Genomic DNA, 16,267 nt, shown 5'->3' with positions numbered 1-16,267 from the left:
CCAGTACTGCCACTTGACTATGTGGCCCTGGGAACTGTCTCTGAGCTTTTCTTGTCAAGGCTAGCACTCTACCCCTTGAGCCACAGCTCTATGTTTGCCTTTTTGGTTGGTAAATTGGAGATAAGAGTCTCACAGACTTGCCTGCCCTGGCTGGCTTTGAATGGTGATCCTCAGATCGCAGTCTCCCAGGTAGCTCGGATTCTAAGCAGGAGCCACCAGTTCCCAGCCCACTGTCATTATTTTGATGGAGGTTTTGTGCTTGCCTTCTTCCTCGTCTCTACCAGAGATTTCTGTCACAAAGGTTCTGAAGGCCTCACAAAACTCTGAAGGCCAGGATGTTACATTCCACTGAGGTGTTCACCTCTGTTGAGCATTATTAAAAGGCTAAGAAAGCTCTGTAGATCCAGAGTGTGTGCTGGTACCATCACTAACAGGCTCGGGCACATGTCTTTTGTTCACTTCAGGGTGTTCCCATAGCTTCTCAGTTTTCTTTGTTGCACACGCTGCCCTGCTTCTTGTCAAGAGCATCCCTGGACTCAGAGGAGCTTTGCTTAGGCTACTTCACTCTTCACATTTCCATCCCTTCATCTGTTGTGAGTGGCTCTCACTGTGTTTTAGTGTGTCCCTGTGGTGTCACTGACATATTCTTTAGGTCTTCATCGAATGACAGTTGGTGGGAGTGGAGAGGCCTGCTTTGGGGCCATCAACTCAGCTCGGCACAGCATGCTCCCTACCTGCCCTTAAATGCCACAAGGACAATGTACTGCCGTGGAAATCTGCTCTTTGAGTGCTGATTAAAACAATTTTGGGAATTGAGTCTTCCATTTCTACTCCGTTGTGTTGTGTTCTTTCTGGAGCACCATTCTAATTTTTGTCTTTATATTTCTGTTGAAAACTCTTAAAACAGTAAGTTGGATCATCCAGAAAGAATCCCCTTTGTTCCCTGGTTTCCCAACACAGATACCCTGACCTCTACATTTTCTTTTTTTATTTTACCTCTCTCCCTAGGAAAAGACACCTCTCACCTTTATTTTTAACTGTCACTGGATCTAACTTGCATTTTGGAAACCTGGATGTACTTGTGAAATGCACTGTCCCTTCTAGTGGTCCCTAAAGTTTCCATTTGCTCTAGTTCTTAAGCCACGTCTACCTTAGCAGTCTATTTTAATTGATGCCACCTTTTCTGCTTCTAGAACTGCAGTTCCCATGTGAGAAGAGCAGTCGTTACCTGCTTTTCTGCAGGGTGCTGCGGTCGTCACGGCAACAGACCTGTTCGGTACTGCAAAAGATGCCACTCAAATCACCACAGTAATGAGGTGGGGGCCGCCTCGGAGACCCACCTCTATCAGACCTCCCCACCCCCCATCAACACCCGGGAGTGCGGCGCTGAGGAGCTGGTCTGCGCTGTAGAGGCGGTGATTAGGTAACCACGTTTATGACAGCATGCCCTAAAGACACATGTTGGCTTTGAGCTTCCTCCCATGCTGAGATGGGTCAATTCAGTCCAGCTTCAGATGTCCTCAGCATAGCAGTGTTGCCATCACATTGTTTTAATTAGTACATATTGTTTTAATTAATACAAATATTTTTATTGAATGCTAGTTATGTGTCAGATACTATGTTAGGCTCTTGGGAGACAGAAGTGTCCTCCAGTGGCTCAGAAGGAACCAGGAAACCTATGTGTATAGTTGTGGTGGACATTGGTGAGTACAGGGACACACAGCACTGAGCAGAGGCTTAGGAGCATCATCAGAGTTAGGGATGGGTGTAGAGATCCTGGATTGAGGGGCAGTGATCTTAGCCAGAAGCCTAGGCAAAACCGTAAGAAAAAATTATCTGCTTATGAGCAATAAGGTGTGGTCGAGCTCCAAGTAAGGGGATACTGGGCTAAGTCTTAAGGGGAAGGAGTTAAGATGGGATTTGAAATTCTCTCCTTCTCTTAGAAGACAGAGAAAGAGGCATTTGAACTGATAATCTCTAGACTTGTTCTTTTTTGTCTGCTAAGAGCAAGATTTTGTAAAAAACAATAACAACAACAACAAAAAAACACAAACAAAAAATCAATAAGCTAAATGTCTAAGAAGAGGGACTATCTCCTTATCTCAGTGCTGATGCATAGTGGAAATTTTTTTAAAAAGTTTGTTAAACATTTCAGAAACACAGTCCTCCCCCCCAAAAAACAACCTAGCCTTATTGCTGCTATCATTGTCATCATCATCATCATCATGTTTGACTTTCAGCCAAATCTAGGTATCGTCTAGTTTTATGCAAATGCATTATATATGCATATATATATGTATTTGTAATCACAGAGAATCTGTGATTCTTTTTGATCTAGCATGCAGTTAGCTCTTTTCCATGTTGTGAAGTTCCATATTTATCCCTTTCTAATGGATACATAATACCATCTGGTTATAACTTGTTTCTTTTCACCATTCCATATTTAGATTTTGTTCATTTTTTTCCTTTTATCAGTAGCTAATATCTTTGTTTATTGTGCTTTTCCTCTGTTTGTGTGTATGCGTGAGTGTGTGCTCACATGTGTGTATGAGTATGTGCTCCTACTGGGGCTTGAGCTCTGGGCCTGGGCACTGTCCCTGAACATTTTTGCTCAAGGCTAGCACTCTACCACTTGAACCACAGCTCCACTTCTAGCTTTTTGGTGGTTACTTTGAGATAAGTGTATCATGGATTTAGCTGACTAGGCTGGCTTTGAACTGCCATCCTCAGATCTCAGCCTCCTGAGTAGCTAGCATTACAGTCGTGAGCCACTGGTGCTTGGGTTTTCCTATTTTTACTTTTTTTAGGGCAGTTTAGCACACGTGTACTGATTCGTCAAATGGTCTCTATAACTCATGATACTTTAATAGATTACAATACTAAAGTACATAGTTTTTGCTGAACCCTCATCAACATGACTATTTTTTTTTTGCGGCGGGGTGTGGTGGGCAGTCATGGGGCCTGAACTCTGGGCCTGGGTGCTGTCCCTCAGCTCTTCAGCTCAAGGCTAGCGCTCTACCACTTGGGCCACAGTGCCACTTCCGGCTTTTTTCTTTTTGTTTATGTGGTGCTGAGGAATCGAACCCAGGGCCTCATGCATGCAAGGCAAGTGCTCTACCACTGAGCTACCTTCCCAGCCCCATGACTATTTTTTTCAATAGTACTTTTGAGAGAATTTAAAAAGAATTCTCTATTGCCTCTTTTGTGGCCTTCGAATGCTAGATAGTTAATGTTATTTTTTTCCCCATTTGGGCCTTAAGAGCTCAAATTCTCCTTGAATGTAGAATTATTTTTCACATAGTTTCACTGTAGGTACAAAGAAACCTTGGGGGTGAACCAGAAGTCAGGGGCATTAGTTCAACTTGCTTAAAATTGTTGGGCAGAAGTAACCTCTTTGTGTTTCAGTTTGTTGATCTTTGAATTGGGAACGGAAGATAAACAATAAGAAAATGAAATTAAGGTTCTTGGAGTAATTTTACCAATTGGAGGGAGAATTATTTGAGATGCCTGAGTATTCATGAACTCATTGTTCTGAATAGGTTTGGTCTCAGATGTGATTCTTCCTTAGTCTAACTTGAAATCACCCTTTATTGCCAGCTTGTTGAAAGAAGCAGAGTTCCACGCTGAGCAACGGGAACATGAGTTGAATCGGCGGCGGCAGCTGGGCCTCTCATCTTCCCACCATTCCCTGGATAATGCTGACTTTGATAACAAGGACGATGATAAGCACGACCAGAGACTGCTCAGTCAATTTGGAATATGGTTCTTAGTAAGAAAAGAAATGAACTGTTCTGGTTTTTTGTTTCTCACTCCAACATTGCACTGATGAGGAAACCATCCTATTCTTTGAAAAATTACCCTTAGAATGGGGGGTAGTTGTCTTCCCTGGGCTGTACAATGAGATTTACCTAAAAAAACTTAAAAAATAACAATTTTCAAATCCCACCCCAGAATCCTGGGATTCCCCTCCTCCCCTGCGCCCCAAAAGCTAATTGACTTTCTAATTGACTTGAATAAACAAGCAAAGGAGACATTCAGTGCAGGGCCTTGCCTGGCTGAAACACACCTTTTTGACAGGAAACACATGGGACAGTTTCTAGTATTAGATTCTTTATAATTTATATCCCATCATTTGTGTACTAAGCCAGCTGAATATACCAGTTCTACAGAGAAGCAAGCTTTATTTTGCCTATTGGCAAAATTGATTAAATCCTCACAGTAATACATCTTTTTTATGCTTACATGTGGTTTCATGAAAAAGTTTGTGTGTGTGTGTGTGTGTGTGTGTGTGTGTGTGTGTGTGTTTACCAAATTGGAGTTTAATTGTTGATTTTGTAAGTCTTGCTTCTGATGTTACAGCTGAATGATGGGCCTGAACACTGTCCCTGAGATTCTTTTGCTCAAGGCTAGTGCTCTACCATGTGAGCCCCAGTGCCACTTCTGGCTTTTTCTGTGGTTAATTAGAGATCAGAGTCTCATGTTCTTTCCTGGCCAGGCTGGCTTCAAACTGCGATCCTCAGATCTCAGCCTCCTAAGTAGCTAAGATGAAAGGCACAAGCCACCAGCACTTTGCCGTTTAGATTATTTTTCACTGAAGATTGATGAAATATCACTCTGTGGACTTAACTTTTAGGAAGTATTTATCCAATGCAGGTTATGACATAGATAATTCATAGGACAAAAAATGCTTCACTGAAAGGTAAAATCTTAATTAGATGTAGATGTAGTTCCTCTGTTCCTGTTGGGAGGAAAACAATCTCTGGACAAGTGATTCTCATTTGTAAAACTTCCTGTCCCAAATGGACTATCTGAACATCCTTTCTCTTTTTTTTTTTGCCTTTAAATTGACATGTAATAATTTTGTAAAAATGTATAGTGGCTGAACAAGGATCTGTTCTGCCTACCACAGGTTAGCCTCTGCACACCCAGCGAGAACACGCCTACAGAGAGCCTGGCCCGGCTAGTGGCCATGGTGTTTCAGTGGTTTCACTCCACAGCGTATATGATGGACGATGAAGTTGGAAGCTTGGTAGAAAAACTGAAGCCTCAATTTGTCACCAAGTGGTTGAAGACGGTATGCGATGTTCGCTTTGACGTCATGGTCATGTGCCTTCTGCCCAAACCTATGGAATTTGCTAGGGTAAGTAGCAGCCATTGGCTTGGGCCTAGTTGGTAGGAAGGAGTAGGCATTAAACACTGCCGTGATTGCCCGAGTACTGGAAATGTGTGCAGGAGATGTCCAGCGTTCTCCTCTTATTCTGGTCCATAGCCAAAGAGGTTTACTTTAGCCACTGCATGTTCAGAGAGGTGCTTTGATGCTGGTTTAGGAGGGGAAATAATGGCAGGTGAATTTGTGAGGTATCTTTAAGATGTAAGGAAATAATTACAAAAAGAGTTCTGAGTACCACAAATCAATCTTTAAGTAAAAAAAAAAGAGCACTGACTTAATATTTGCTTTTAATAGAATTTCTATTGTGTCTTAATGGACAAATTAATTTCACAGTCAATATATAAAGAAAAGTTACCAACATGTGAACTAGTTTTATTCACAGAAACTGAAATTTCTAATGTACGCATTAATTTTGACACTTCAATATTTAAATCTTACTAATACCTATAAATAAATACTAATGAAAAATAATAAGGAAATAGTCTTCCTTGACATTACTGGTTTTTTATTTTTTTATTCAGAAGGAACCAACATTGACAGCAGACATTTCTGTGAAGTTGTTAGGGCTCAGGATTTTCCTGGCTTGCACATTAATGGAGAGACTCAGAACTTCTGTGGTTTTTTGTATACTTTCAGAGATGATGGTAATAAAGCAGGGACTTGGGGGTTTTTGCTAAAAACACAGACTCCTCACTTGGGCCAGCAAATGCCTGATAAGTAAATAAAAGTAGGATAAAGCTTAAAATCTTTGTCTTCACCTTGTCTTGTATCTGCCTCCTTTGTATTAACCTTTGGATCAGATTCTTGTTCAACCCTGCATGTGGGCATGTTAGTCATTTAAGAAGTATTCCTCTCAAGCTGGTCTTCTCTCTTCAGGCTGAAGACACTAATGGAAGAGTAACTAAGGTATTTTCGACAGATTGTCAATTGCTAGCATTTACAATATTCTCCTTTCAAACCTCTTTAATGGCACCTAGAAGTCTTTGATTCTCGTCTCATACCTTCTAGGAATAGCAGAACCTTGAAAGCAGGTTATTACAGGATGAGATGTCCTCCTAAACAGGAATAGTCATTTCATGGGAATTGATTTGCCCCTCTCCCTTATAGGATTATAGATCTTTGAAGCAAATGAAATGGTCTTTAGCCTGACTTCAGAGTAAGGGCAGTTTTCTCAGCTCCATGTGGAGACTCTTGCAAAGCAGTTTCCTTGATAGGACCTCAGTTTGACTAAGACTGCTTGACTGTGCACACTTCTTCCCATCTTCCCTATTTAATCTGGGAGTTGTTGTAATGAAGTAGGGCTGCTGAATTTAGCTGGCGCCATCTTGGCTACATGGTGGATGATAGGGAAGTGGGTTTAACTGGCACCATCTTGTCTTCATGGTGGAGGCAGGGAAGTATTGCCTCCCAAGTGATGGGCTTGCCTGAATTCTAGAGGCAGGGGCCAGGACTTGGACCTGCCTGTCTTGGGTTGTGAATTCTCCAGTGCCTTGTGAACCTTCCACCTGACTTGACCCTATTTAGGCCGGAACCATCTCAGGCATGGGTAGCAGTGCCATGTGTCTTCTGTCTGCTTGTGTAGTGTCTCCTGGCTCTCCACCCAGTCAACATGGCTTCCCAGTTCAGCTCACCATTGGAGCTGATCTGGTTTGTTGGTATTGTTCTTCTGCTCTTTCTTTCCTTTCCTGCTCTCCATGGTTCAGTTTTCTAATAGTATTAAGTGTTTTCATGAAGCTACAGGTCTTCGTGACAAGAGTCTGCCTGCAGTTACTGGCCTTCTAATAAAGACTCAGAACTCATCCTCTCAAAATGTGGCTTCTCTGTTTTCTTGCTGAATCACACTGCCAGTATCTCTGAGGGTAGTACTGATACACTTGATCTTCTTTATCTTTTTAGTATCGTCTTACTGAATATTAAATTCTTTTCCTACTTTTCATCAGCAGTATTGCCCTTTGATTTCTGGACCGAGTGCTAGACCTGATTTCTTGCCCTCCTTCCTTTTGGGCCTCTGGCCTAAGATTCTGGTAATTTTGTAAAGTGAGGAATCAGAGAAGCCACATTTTGTAGGATCGAATCAAGAAGTCTTTATTGGAGCACTAGCGGTCTGCAGGTAGCCAATTGTTACAAAGACCTGCAGCCGGCAAATATACTTAACACAGTTAGGAAACAGGTCAGAGAGGAATGAAAGAACAGAAACAAAACCAGCAAGCCAATTCAGCTCCAATGGAGAGCTGAAGTGGGATGCCATGGTGACCCAAGAGTAGCCAGGAGACCGGACAGGAACATGGAGACACGTGGCATGGGATAATGGTGCCTGAACTGGCACAGGCCTAAATATGGTAGGTCAGGGGGCAGGGTCACAGGAAACTCCCAGTCCCAGTCACTGGACTGACAGGTGCCTGCCCCTGCCTCCAGGGATTCAGGCACACCCATCACTTAGGAGGCAGGGACTTCACTTCACCTTCCTCCACCATGAAGACAAGATGCCAGACCCTACCATCCACATGTGGCCAGTATGGTGCCAGCCAGACCTGACTTCCCTACTTCAGTAATAGTAGCCATTTGAAATGCTGAGATGGCTCTGAAACTGCCCAAATGCCCCCAGTCCCCTAGTTCAATCGATGGGTTCCTCTGTGTTGATACTCTTGCTTCTGATTCATTGGACCACAGGCTGCAGATGTGTGGCTGGGAAGAACTGGTATTCTTCATTCCAGTGTAATTTCTGTCTAACCCATAGTGGAGGATGCTCAGAATCACTTTTTGGCAACAGTTCAGGAAATGGGTTTTTTTTTTTTTCAAAGTATTTTCTAGGTTTTATTTTTATTTGTGATATTTTGTTTCCTTTCAAAAAAGCCTTCAGGCAATTTTCAGCTTAATGCTGTGCTAAAAAAAAATAGGACATTTAAGGATAAAATAGAACCTAGTCCATCTGAAGAAATAGATTTCATTTGATTTTCAGGACTCAGAGATTAGAATATACTTCTGTCTTTGATGGTGCCACCTACTGACTCATTTATAAAACTGAATTTTTATATAATATAAAGTTCCCATTTCCTGGAGTTCTTTGCCTATGCTGGTGTTTTTCTATTATGATTTCCCTTAAAATAATGAAGGATTGATATGATCTGATTGTAGAAGTTAAAAACAAATAGTTTGTAGGGAAGAAAACTTTCTTCTTTTAAATTGAGTCCAGTTGTTTGGAGGCCAGCAAGTTAATTCATAATAGATTAGTGCTAAATGATAAAATACAACCAGAATAGTCAATGATAAAAAGATTTACATACCAAAGTGAACAAATAGGGTCTTCTTGTTGTTTTGTCTTTTGAAAAGACAATCAAGAAGTTAAAGAAGTGTGTTTCTTTTTCCTTTTTGATGTTAATGGAGGTTTGCCAGAAACTTTACTTTTTGCCTGGCAGCTGAATTCACAGGAAATTCCCACTGAAGAGGTGTATTTTCAGGATGTTTTGCTTTAGTTAAACACTGGAAGTCCAAATAAGATTACTTTATGTTTCTTTAGACTAAATATTTCAGTTAATCTTGGTATCAGCTTTGGAGATTTGAATAGATCCCTACATTTCTTCCTCTGGATCCTCCCTTCAAGTTTCACCTGCAAAAAAATTGCTATGGAGAGAAGCTTTAGGTTAGAAATTATGAAATAAGAGAGGAAATAAAAGAGGAAAAAAGAGCAGAGATTAGCACAAAGAAGCAATTTTTAAAAAATTTGATGGTTGGAGTCGGCGCCGGTGGCTCACACCTATAATCCTAGGTACTCAGGAGGCTGAGATCTGAGGATCGCTGTTCAAAGCCAGCCCGGGCAGGAATGACCATGAGACTCCTATCTCCAATAAACCACTAGAAAACCGGAAGTGGCGCTGTAGCTAAAGGGATAGAGCACTCACCTTGAGCTGAAGAGCTAAGGGACAGTGCCCAGGTCCAGAGTTCAAGCCCTATGACTGACCAAAAAAAAAAAAAAAAATTGATGGTTGGAATAGACCATAAACCTAGTTTCTGAGTCCAGAGGCCATCAAGTGAGAAGATTTGGTAGATTTCTGGCCTATAAGTGTCTTAGATGGTGGGGTGAGACTGTTAATGTCACAGTTTTGGATATTTCCAAGTACAACATGAAATATTGTGGGTAAATGGTGAACTTAGTGAGTGACTCAAACTATAAGTCCTTTGAAGTTATACCAAGTTTTAAAGCTTCAGCTTGTAGGGTTTTGAAACGTGACTACTCAGTCTTAATAACGATCTAGGCAGTTAGATTTTCATTCTTAGTTGATGCCACGTAAGAAAAGCAGAGTGGGCTTAGAAGGTGGCTCAGTGGTAGAGTACTTACCTTGCATTCATGAGGCCCTGGGTTCGATTCCTCAGCACCACATAAGCCAAAAGAAAAAAGCTGGAAGTGGTGCTGTGGCTCAAGTGGTAGAGCGCTAGCCTTGAGCTGAAGAGCTGAGGGACAGCACCCAGGCCCAGAGTTCAGGCCCCACAACTGGACCCCCCCCCCAAAAAAAAGAAAAGCAGAGAATGTAGATATATTAATTACTGACAGAATGAAAATGATGGCAGAATTTCGTGTATAAAGAGATCAAAAATAACTCAGAGATGATGAGTAGTAGAATTTGATAACCCATAAAGAAAGCTTATAGCTTCCATTTTGATCAAAGTAGGATTACTCTAGCTTACAAAATAAATCTAGACTCATTAAATTTGATCTAGTCATTTACATAAGTGTTGCAAGAAAGGTAAGTGATTACATTGGTCTTTTTTTTTTTCCTTCTGGTTCTGGGGTGTGAACTTTAGACCTGGATTTTTGTGCTCAAGGCTAGGCTCTATCACTTGAACCACAGCTCTACTTATGACTTTTTGCAGCTAATTGGAAATAAGAGTCTCATAGACTTTCCTGCCTGGGCTGGCTTCAAACAAGATCCTTAGGTCTCAGCCTCCTGAGTAACTAGGATTAAGATGTGAGCCACCAGAGCCTGTCTTGTCCATGTTTCACACAGTAGTCCACAGGCACAGGTATCACTAGTGTCATTAACCTTCCTTTTTGAGTTGCCACTGCAGCTGTTGGTGTAGATATCTGCCATCATTGTCTTCAGAGAGAGAGAAAGAGACAGCGAGCATACACACCATAGTCATGCACATTCCAGAAGGTATAGCTCTGTAATAGTATGGCAGTCTGAATCCAGAGCACCGCTCATGCTGGTTAAACATCTCAATCCTGGCCTTAGGTTGCAAGTCTCACTGGAGACACCAAGCTAATGGATATACTCCCATACCAGCTTTTGCCTCCCTCACAGGAGCCATGGTTGTTGCACTGGCAACAGAGTTAGGGCTGTGCATCCTACCTCTTGATATTGACCACATCTGCCATAATGCTAGTGCTGATATGAGTCTAGCAAGCGCCTCAAAATGGGAGCATATACTGGTTCCTTGTGATATTTGCATAGATGACACTGACTATATTTTGCACATTTTATCTCTTGGACAGATCTAATGAGGAGAGGAACTCCTGAGGCTAGGAGTATGCTTTGTGCCACAGCTGTGGCAGCTTGTTCTCCCGTAGGGGCCAGTAGCAGGCCTGGCTGGTGGCACAGAATAATAGAGCTGAGCCTGTACAGTGCTAACTAGCTTCAGCAAGAGCAGCACAAGCAGCCCATCAGCCTAGAAAGTTTTCTGCCCCTTACACCCCCTCATCATCTCCTGTTCCAGATCCTAAATCCCAGGCTAGCTCTCTGTTACTCTTGGCCTCTAGCCAATATTAAACTGGCTTATGTAATCCCCTGTCCCAGATTTCTCTCTCTCCTCCTCCCCTCTCTTTCTCTCCTGGTGCTAGGATCAAACCCAGGACATCATGCATGCTAGACAAGGACTCTATCAACCCCAAATGCATCTTTTAAATAATTGATTCAACCAGCCTTAGAATACTCAGGGAAACAACACTGTGGAAGAATACACAGAACAGTGTTTTCCATAAAGAAAAATCTTCCTAACAAAGCAGGTGGCAGTAGAAAATTGTTTCTGTGAAGCACAGGAATGCCTACCTGAGCATATGGTAATGGTTTGTCAGGCTTTAGAAACAACAGTGCTTCATTCTGTTAGGAATAAATCATGGGAATTTTCATTTATATGTGGTGTAGAAAGTCTGCAGTAGTGGTTGGAATTCAATCTCTGAGCAATATTTGGGTCTATTTGTAACTATGTTTTCCTTTCTGTTACTAATGGATCCTACTGGTAATTTGTAAATTCTTAAAATTCTCACTCTGAACGTTATTTCCTTGAACTTGGGTGCAATAGGCTGTGGTCTTTTTCTTCCTTTACAATTGTGAAGAATGTGTTTTGTTCTTTTCCTCTATGACTGTATAAACCCCTCCAGGTTGGTGGATACTGGGATAAGTCTTGTAGCACGGTGACTCAATTGAAGGAAGGTCTCAGCCGGATCCTCTGCCTGATTCCCTACAATGTGATCAGCCAGTCAGTGTGGGAGTGTATCATGCCAGAATGGCTGGAAGCCGTCAGAACAGAAGTTCCTGATAACCAATTAAAAGAATTCAGGGAAGTATTAAGGTGGGTAAGTAGTTTAATGAAGTCATTGTAATTACAATAATACCTAACATTTACTGAAGGTCTACTGTGTCCGTGGCACTCTGCTATGTATTTCATGTATTTTCTCCTTTCAAACAAACCTGTGAAGAAATTCACAATCCTCTAATATAATAGCTGTTAAATTGAGCTGAGATTATTTCAAATTGTTCAGAAAAGATTTTGTTCCTGTAGAGTAATAAGTATATGTACTATATGATTGGTCTATTTTTAGGTATTATTGGTATGGTATTTTGGAAATGTGCAAAGGGAAAATGTTTTTAGATGCCAGGATATAACTATAATTCCTTAGAGCATCAATTCTTTCTGTTAAACTAAGATGGATGTTAATGTTGTTACAGATGAATTATCTACAACTGTTCTACTGATGTGAAATGTTTTCTTAGAGTCAAATGAACATGATTATAACAGTTCAGAACGCAAACTAGTCTAAAGGGTTTTGTTAATAGAGTGTAGTTAGACATACTTTGGTGGTATCAGTTGAGCCTAATGTATGCTCATTGGTCATTTACCGTTGTTGCTCTTCTTTCCAGCAAAATGTTTGACATAGAGCTCTGTCCTCTCCCTTTTTCAATGGAAGAGATGTTTGGCTTTATTAGTTGTCGGTTTACAGGATATCCCTCCTCTGTGCAGGAACAAGCTTTACTATGGCTTCATGTAAGTGAATAATATTTATGATCATTTTGAGCAATACTTTTTTGCCTCTAAGAGGCAAAACTAGGTAAAAGAGTGGGGAATTTTGGGGAAACCCATAAATTTCATGATTATGAAGGATCACTGCAGATTAACATCACAAATAGGTGAATAAATGATTAAAATTTAAATTATACGTAGCTGTAGTTGTGGCTAATATAAATTTATGCAAGAATAGTACTGAATTCATAGTGCCTTTTGGGCTTATATTACTAGCTGTCTGGGATTCTGAGAAATCTCCTTTACTTGTAAAGGTTGAGAATGATTGATTGAAAGAGTGGTTTGTTCACATTGTTCCCTCTACCTGGAATGACTTCTTTACCTCTGTGTCTCCATTAGTGAGCTCCAACTTATCCTTCAAATTTCAACAAAAAATTTTTCTCCTTTGAAGGTTTCTGCTATTTGACACTGCCACCCCCTCATCCCAATCCAGGTTATCATTCTTTCCTCCAGTATCCATACAGCTTCTCTCTGGAGATTCTGTTTACTGTCTGATAGTTTTTGTTATTCCCACTGCTTACAGATTCTTCTAGTTCAAGCACCAGATCTTATTTTTGAGTTTACCACTCTCTTCAGCCTTCCTTCCCAGAACCTGGAAGGACATGAACTTGTTGCAGAGGGCAAGATTAGGTGGAGCATTCAGAAAAGAATAGGTGTAGAATGGAGGAGGAGGTCTGTTGCATCTTCCAAGAGGAAGATGCAAGCTAAGACCAGTGTCATTAGGGATAGAGAGGAGAGACAACATCAAAAGAAATTTTACTTGATGGAAGGAGTATGGTGGATATTGGGGTAGTAAAAAAAAAAACAAAACCAAAACCAAAAAAAAAAACATGAAAGATAACTGATTTTCTTGTTGTACAATTTTGATGATGATTGTGTTGATATGTGTAGGTTAAATGTCCTTATGTTTAATAGCTTAATAGTTAATAGGAAATAGTGTTAAATATAGTTTTCTGAGTTTTACAGTTTACATGTTTTTTTGCGGGGGATATGTGCCTTTTTTTTCTTCAGGTATTATCGGAGTTAGATATCACGGTTCCACTTCAACTCTTAATAAGTATGTTTTCTGATGGAGTTAATTCTGTCAAAGAACTGGCAAATCAAAGAAAATCAAGAGTCAATGAACTGGCAGGGAACCTTGCAGCTCGAAGGGTAATTATTTCTTGTTTTACTTGTTAAGATTAAAATAAAATAAAACTCCTGTCAGTTATATCAGTATCTGAAAGTATCTCACTAGGAATTCATCACATCTCGTTCCATTAATCTTTTAATCACAGTAAGTAAAACATTTAATTAGGATAGGTTTGGTATAATCTCTTAATCAGTAAGTTAATGACTTTTTATTTTCCTTTGAATTGGTTTGAAGTTTAGTTTCCTCATCATTGATAAAGGAAACAGAATAGCTTTTTTGGTTATATGTTCTGATTTTTTTTTTTTTTTTGGTGGGGGAGAGTGTTTCCCAGTTAATAAGAATTCTTTACTAGCCACTGGCATATCAGCATTTCTCGTTGGGAGTGAGGAATTTGGAGGATTAATTATTTCTATTTGCCATGTGTTTGGGGAAGGTCAACTGGTGGAAGCTGTCACTGTGAACTATAGAATACATTTCCTTGATTTCTTTGTACTTTTGTGGATGAGAATAATATGTCAAAACTGTAAGAACTTTTTGATAATATTGCTGTGGAGGACTTGAGAGGACCTGAGAAGACCTGAAAAAAGTTTCTGCTGATAGAGGGATATTCTCAGACCATGAGCAGTTTTGGAGAAGTTGACTTTCACCTAAGGGTTGTTCTCAACTCTGAAATCAATGCTCTCAGCATCAGGCCTCTCCATAGAACAGTCCCATAATATTTCCACCTGCCATTAGGGATCAGAAAGTCTAATATAATCATGGGATCATACTTGGTATTCAATGAAGTGAGTTCCCATAGATGACATTATAAATATCCATGGATTCTGATTACTCTTGCTGTTTGTTTTAAAAGTGGTGTTTGTGGATCTTGATGAGAGAAAATAGAGTGATATACAGATAATTTGGCAGAACTCTGCTACAAAATCTATCTTTGATATAAGTGAAAAACCTTTAATGAAGATTCTTCCTGTAGTTACAGTAAAGGTTAAAAGACAGTAAGGATTGATGAATCACCCACAGTCTAGTAGCAGTCCAGACGGAAGTTACTGTGCTCTTAGGGCTGAAGGAAGAAGGAAAAGATTTCTGGGCTGAGAGCAGTACCCCAAGAAAGGGCTGACTGGAAGAAAATATACAATAGTAGCAACACTCCATGAATGTAGCTCCAAAGCAGGAGAGGTTAGTGAGAAATATTCCTACCACTCAGCCGTCCAGCTTCAGCTCTTCTGCTGCAGTCTCTCCTTGACTAAACCCAACTGGATAGGTAATAGGAGACAAGGAAAATTTAGTCCATAGCATCCTTGGGTATAAAGTAAGGGTATTAAGGTAGTGATGGCCTAGTTTCGGCATGGGGTGGGAAAAGGAAGAATAACAAATATAATAGGTTTGATGTGAAGTGTTTTCTGATGATAGTTTAATCATTATAATCCCAGAGGTCATTGTTCTTTAATGAGTCATATCAATTTGAGATTCTGTGCTTACCATCTAAAATTTATCTTACAGTGCTTCCCTTTTTCAATCCCTCATTTTTTCTGGTTCTGGTTTTCAGTAGGTTTAGACAATCTAGTTTAATCTCATTTGATTGGAAATGTTTGATGGGATGAGAATGTAGTCAAATGTCTTCATTCTTTAGGTTGCTGATGAATACTAGTTCATCTAAACTGTCAGGAACCTAACAACTGCTCTGAAAATTTGGAAGGCTTTACTTCTTGTTTTTATGTTTTGAGACTATAGAGAGCATTTGGAGGGAATATGGCCATTGGGAAATGTCAAAGGAACTCAGTGTGATAGCTGGAAACACCTTCCATTGAGTCCTCAACTATTTTATATGGTAATTTTAGCTTCTGAGTATATTCATGCATGACATTTTTTCTTACAGGTGAGTGTTGCCTCTGATCCTGGTCGGCGAGCTCAGCATAATATGCTGAGCCCATTTCATAGTCCTTTCCAGAGTCCATTTCGGAGTCCTATGCGTAGTCCATTTCGTAGCCCTTTCAAGAATTTTGGACACCCAGGAGGAAGGACTATTGACTTTGATTGTGAAGATGATGAAATGAATCTAAATTGTTTCATCCTCATGTTTGATCTTCTCCTGAAGCAGGTAGCTGAAGCATGAGCTTCCTTTAGATCAGAGGTGAAGAATGAGGCATTGGATAGTAATTCTTTTATATGAATTGGTATCTTCTCACTTACTAAAAGGATGCATCAACACTCAAGACATTTTTGAGATTCCTTTGAGAATTTCCTAGAGTATGAAAACTACTTGTGTGAATATCTACAATGATATTAACATGAGAAGGATTTGAATTTTAGAAGCACACTAGCATTATTAGAGTTAATTCTGTTGACTAAGTTGATTGAACAAACTGGATAATCGTTATCTTCAAAAAGAACAAAGTACAATTCTCTAGTGATGGGGCTAATTTTAATATATTTTATAAATTGCTATTTGATTATTTTTGTGTATAGGTATGTATTTATATATGTGCTGGTCCTGGGGCTTGAATGCAGGACCTGGACACAGTCCATGAGCTTTTTTGCTCAAGTACCACTTGAGCCACAGCTATATTTCCAGCTTTTTGCTGGTTAATTAGAAGAATCTCATGAACTTTCCTACCTGGGCTGGCTTTGAACCCTGATCCTCAGATCTTAGCCTCTGGACTACTTAGGAT

At 40.2% G+C, this 16,267-nt stretch overlaps 1 protein-coding gene across 1 annotated transcript in view; it reads left to right on the top strand.

Annotated features, from left to right (window-relative positions):
* Positions 1 to 16,267, top strand: part of Unc79 (unc-79 homolog, NALCN channel complex subunit) — a 240,144-nt gene that overhangs the window by 111,947 nt on the left and 111,930 nt on the right. The window contains exons 12-18 of the mRNA XM_042692771.1: positions 1,194 to 1,423; positions 3,598 to 3,769; positions 4,910 to 5,140; positions 11,547 to 11,737; positions 12,307 to 12,430; positions 13,478 to 13,618; positions 15,475 to 15,696. Coding sequence (XP_042548705.1) covers positions 1,194 to 1,423; positions 3,598 to 3,769; positions 4,910 to 5,140; positions 11,547 to 11,737; positions 12,307 to 12,430; positions 13,478 to 13,618; positions 15,475 to 15,696 — 1,311 coding nt within the window. The remainder of the gene's footprint in view (positions 1 to 1,193; positions 1,424 to 3,597; positions 3,770 to 4,909; positions 5,141 to 11,546; positions 11,738 to 12,306; positions 12,431 to 13,477; positions 13,619 to 15,474; positions 15,697 to 16,267) is intronic.

The sequence above is a fragment of the Dipodomys spectabilis genome, unplaced genomic scaffold, assembly GCF_019054845.1.
Source record: "Dipodomys spectabilis isolate Male_0828 unplaced genomic scaffold, ASM1905484v1 ptg000157l, whole genome shotgun sequence".
NCBI lineage: Eukaryota > Metazoa > Chordata > Mammalia > Rodentia > Heteromyidae > Dipodomys > Dipodomys spectabilis.
This window is presented reverse-complemented; position numbering and strand designations above follow the sequence as displayed.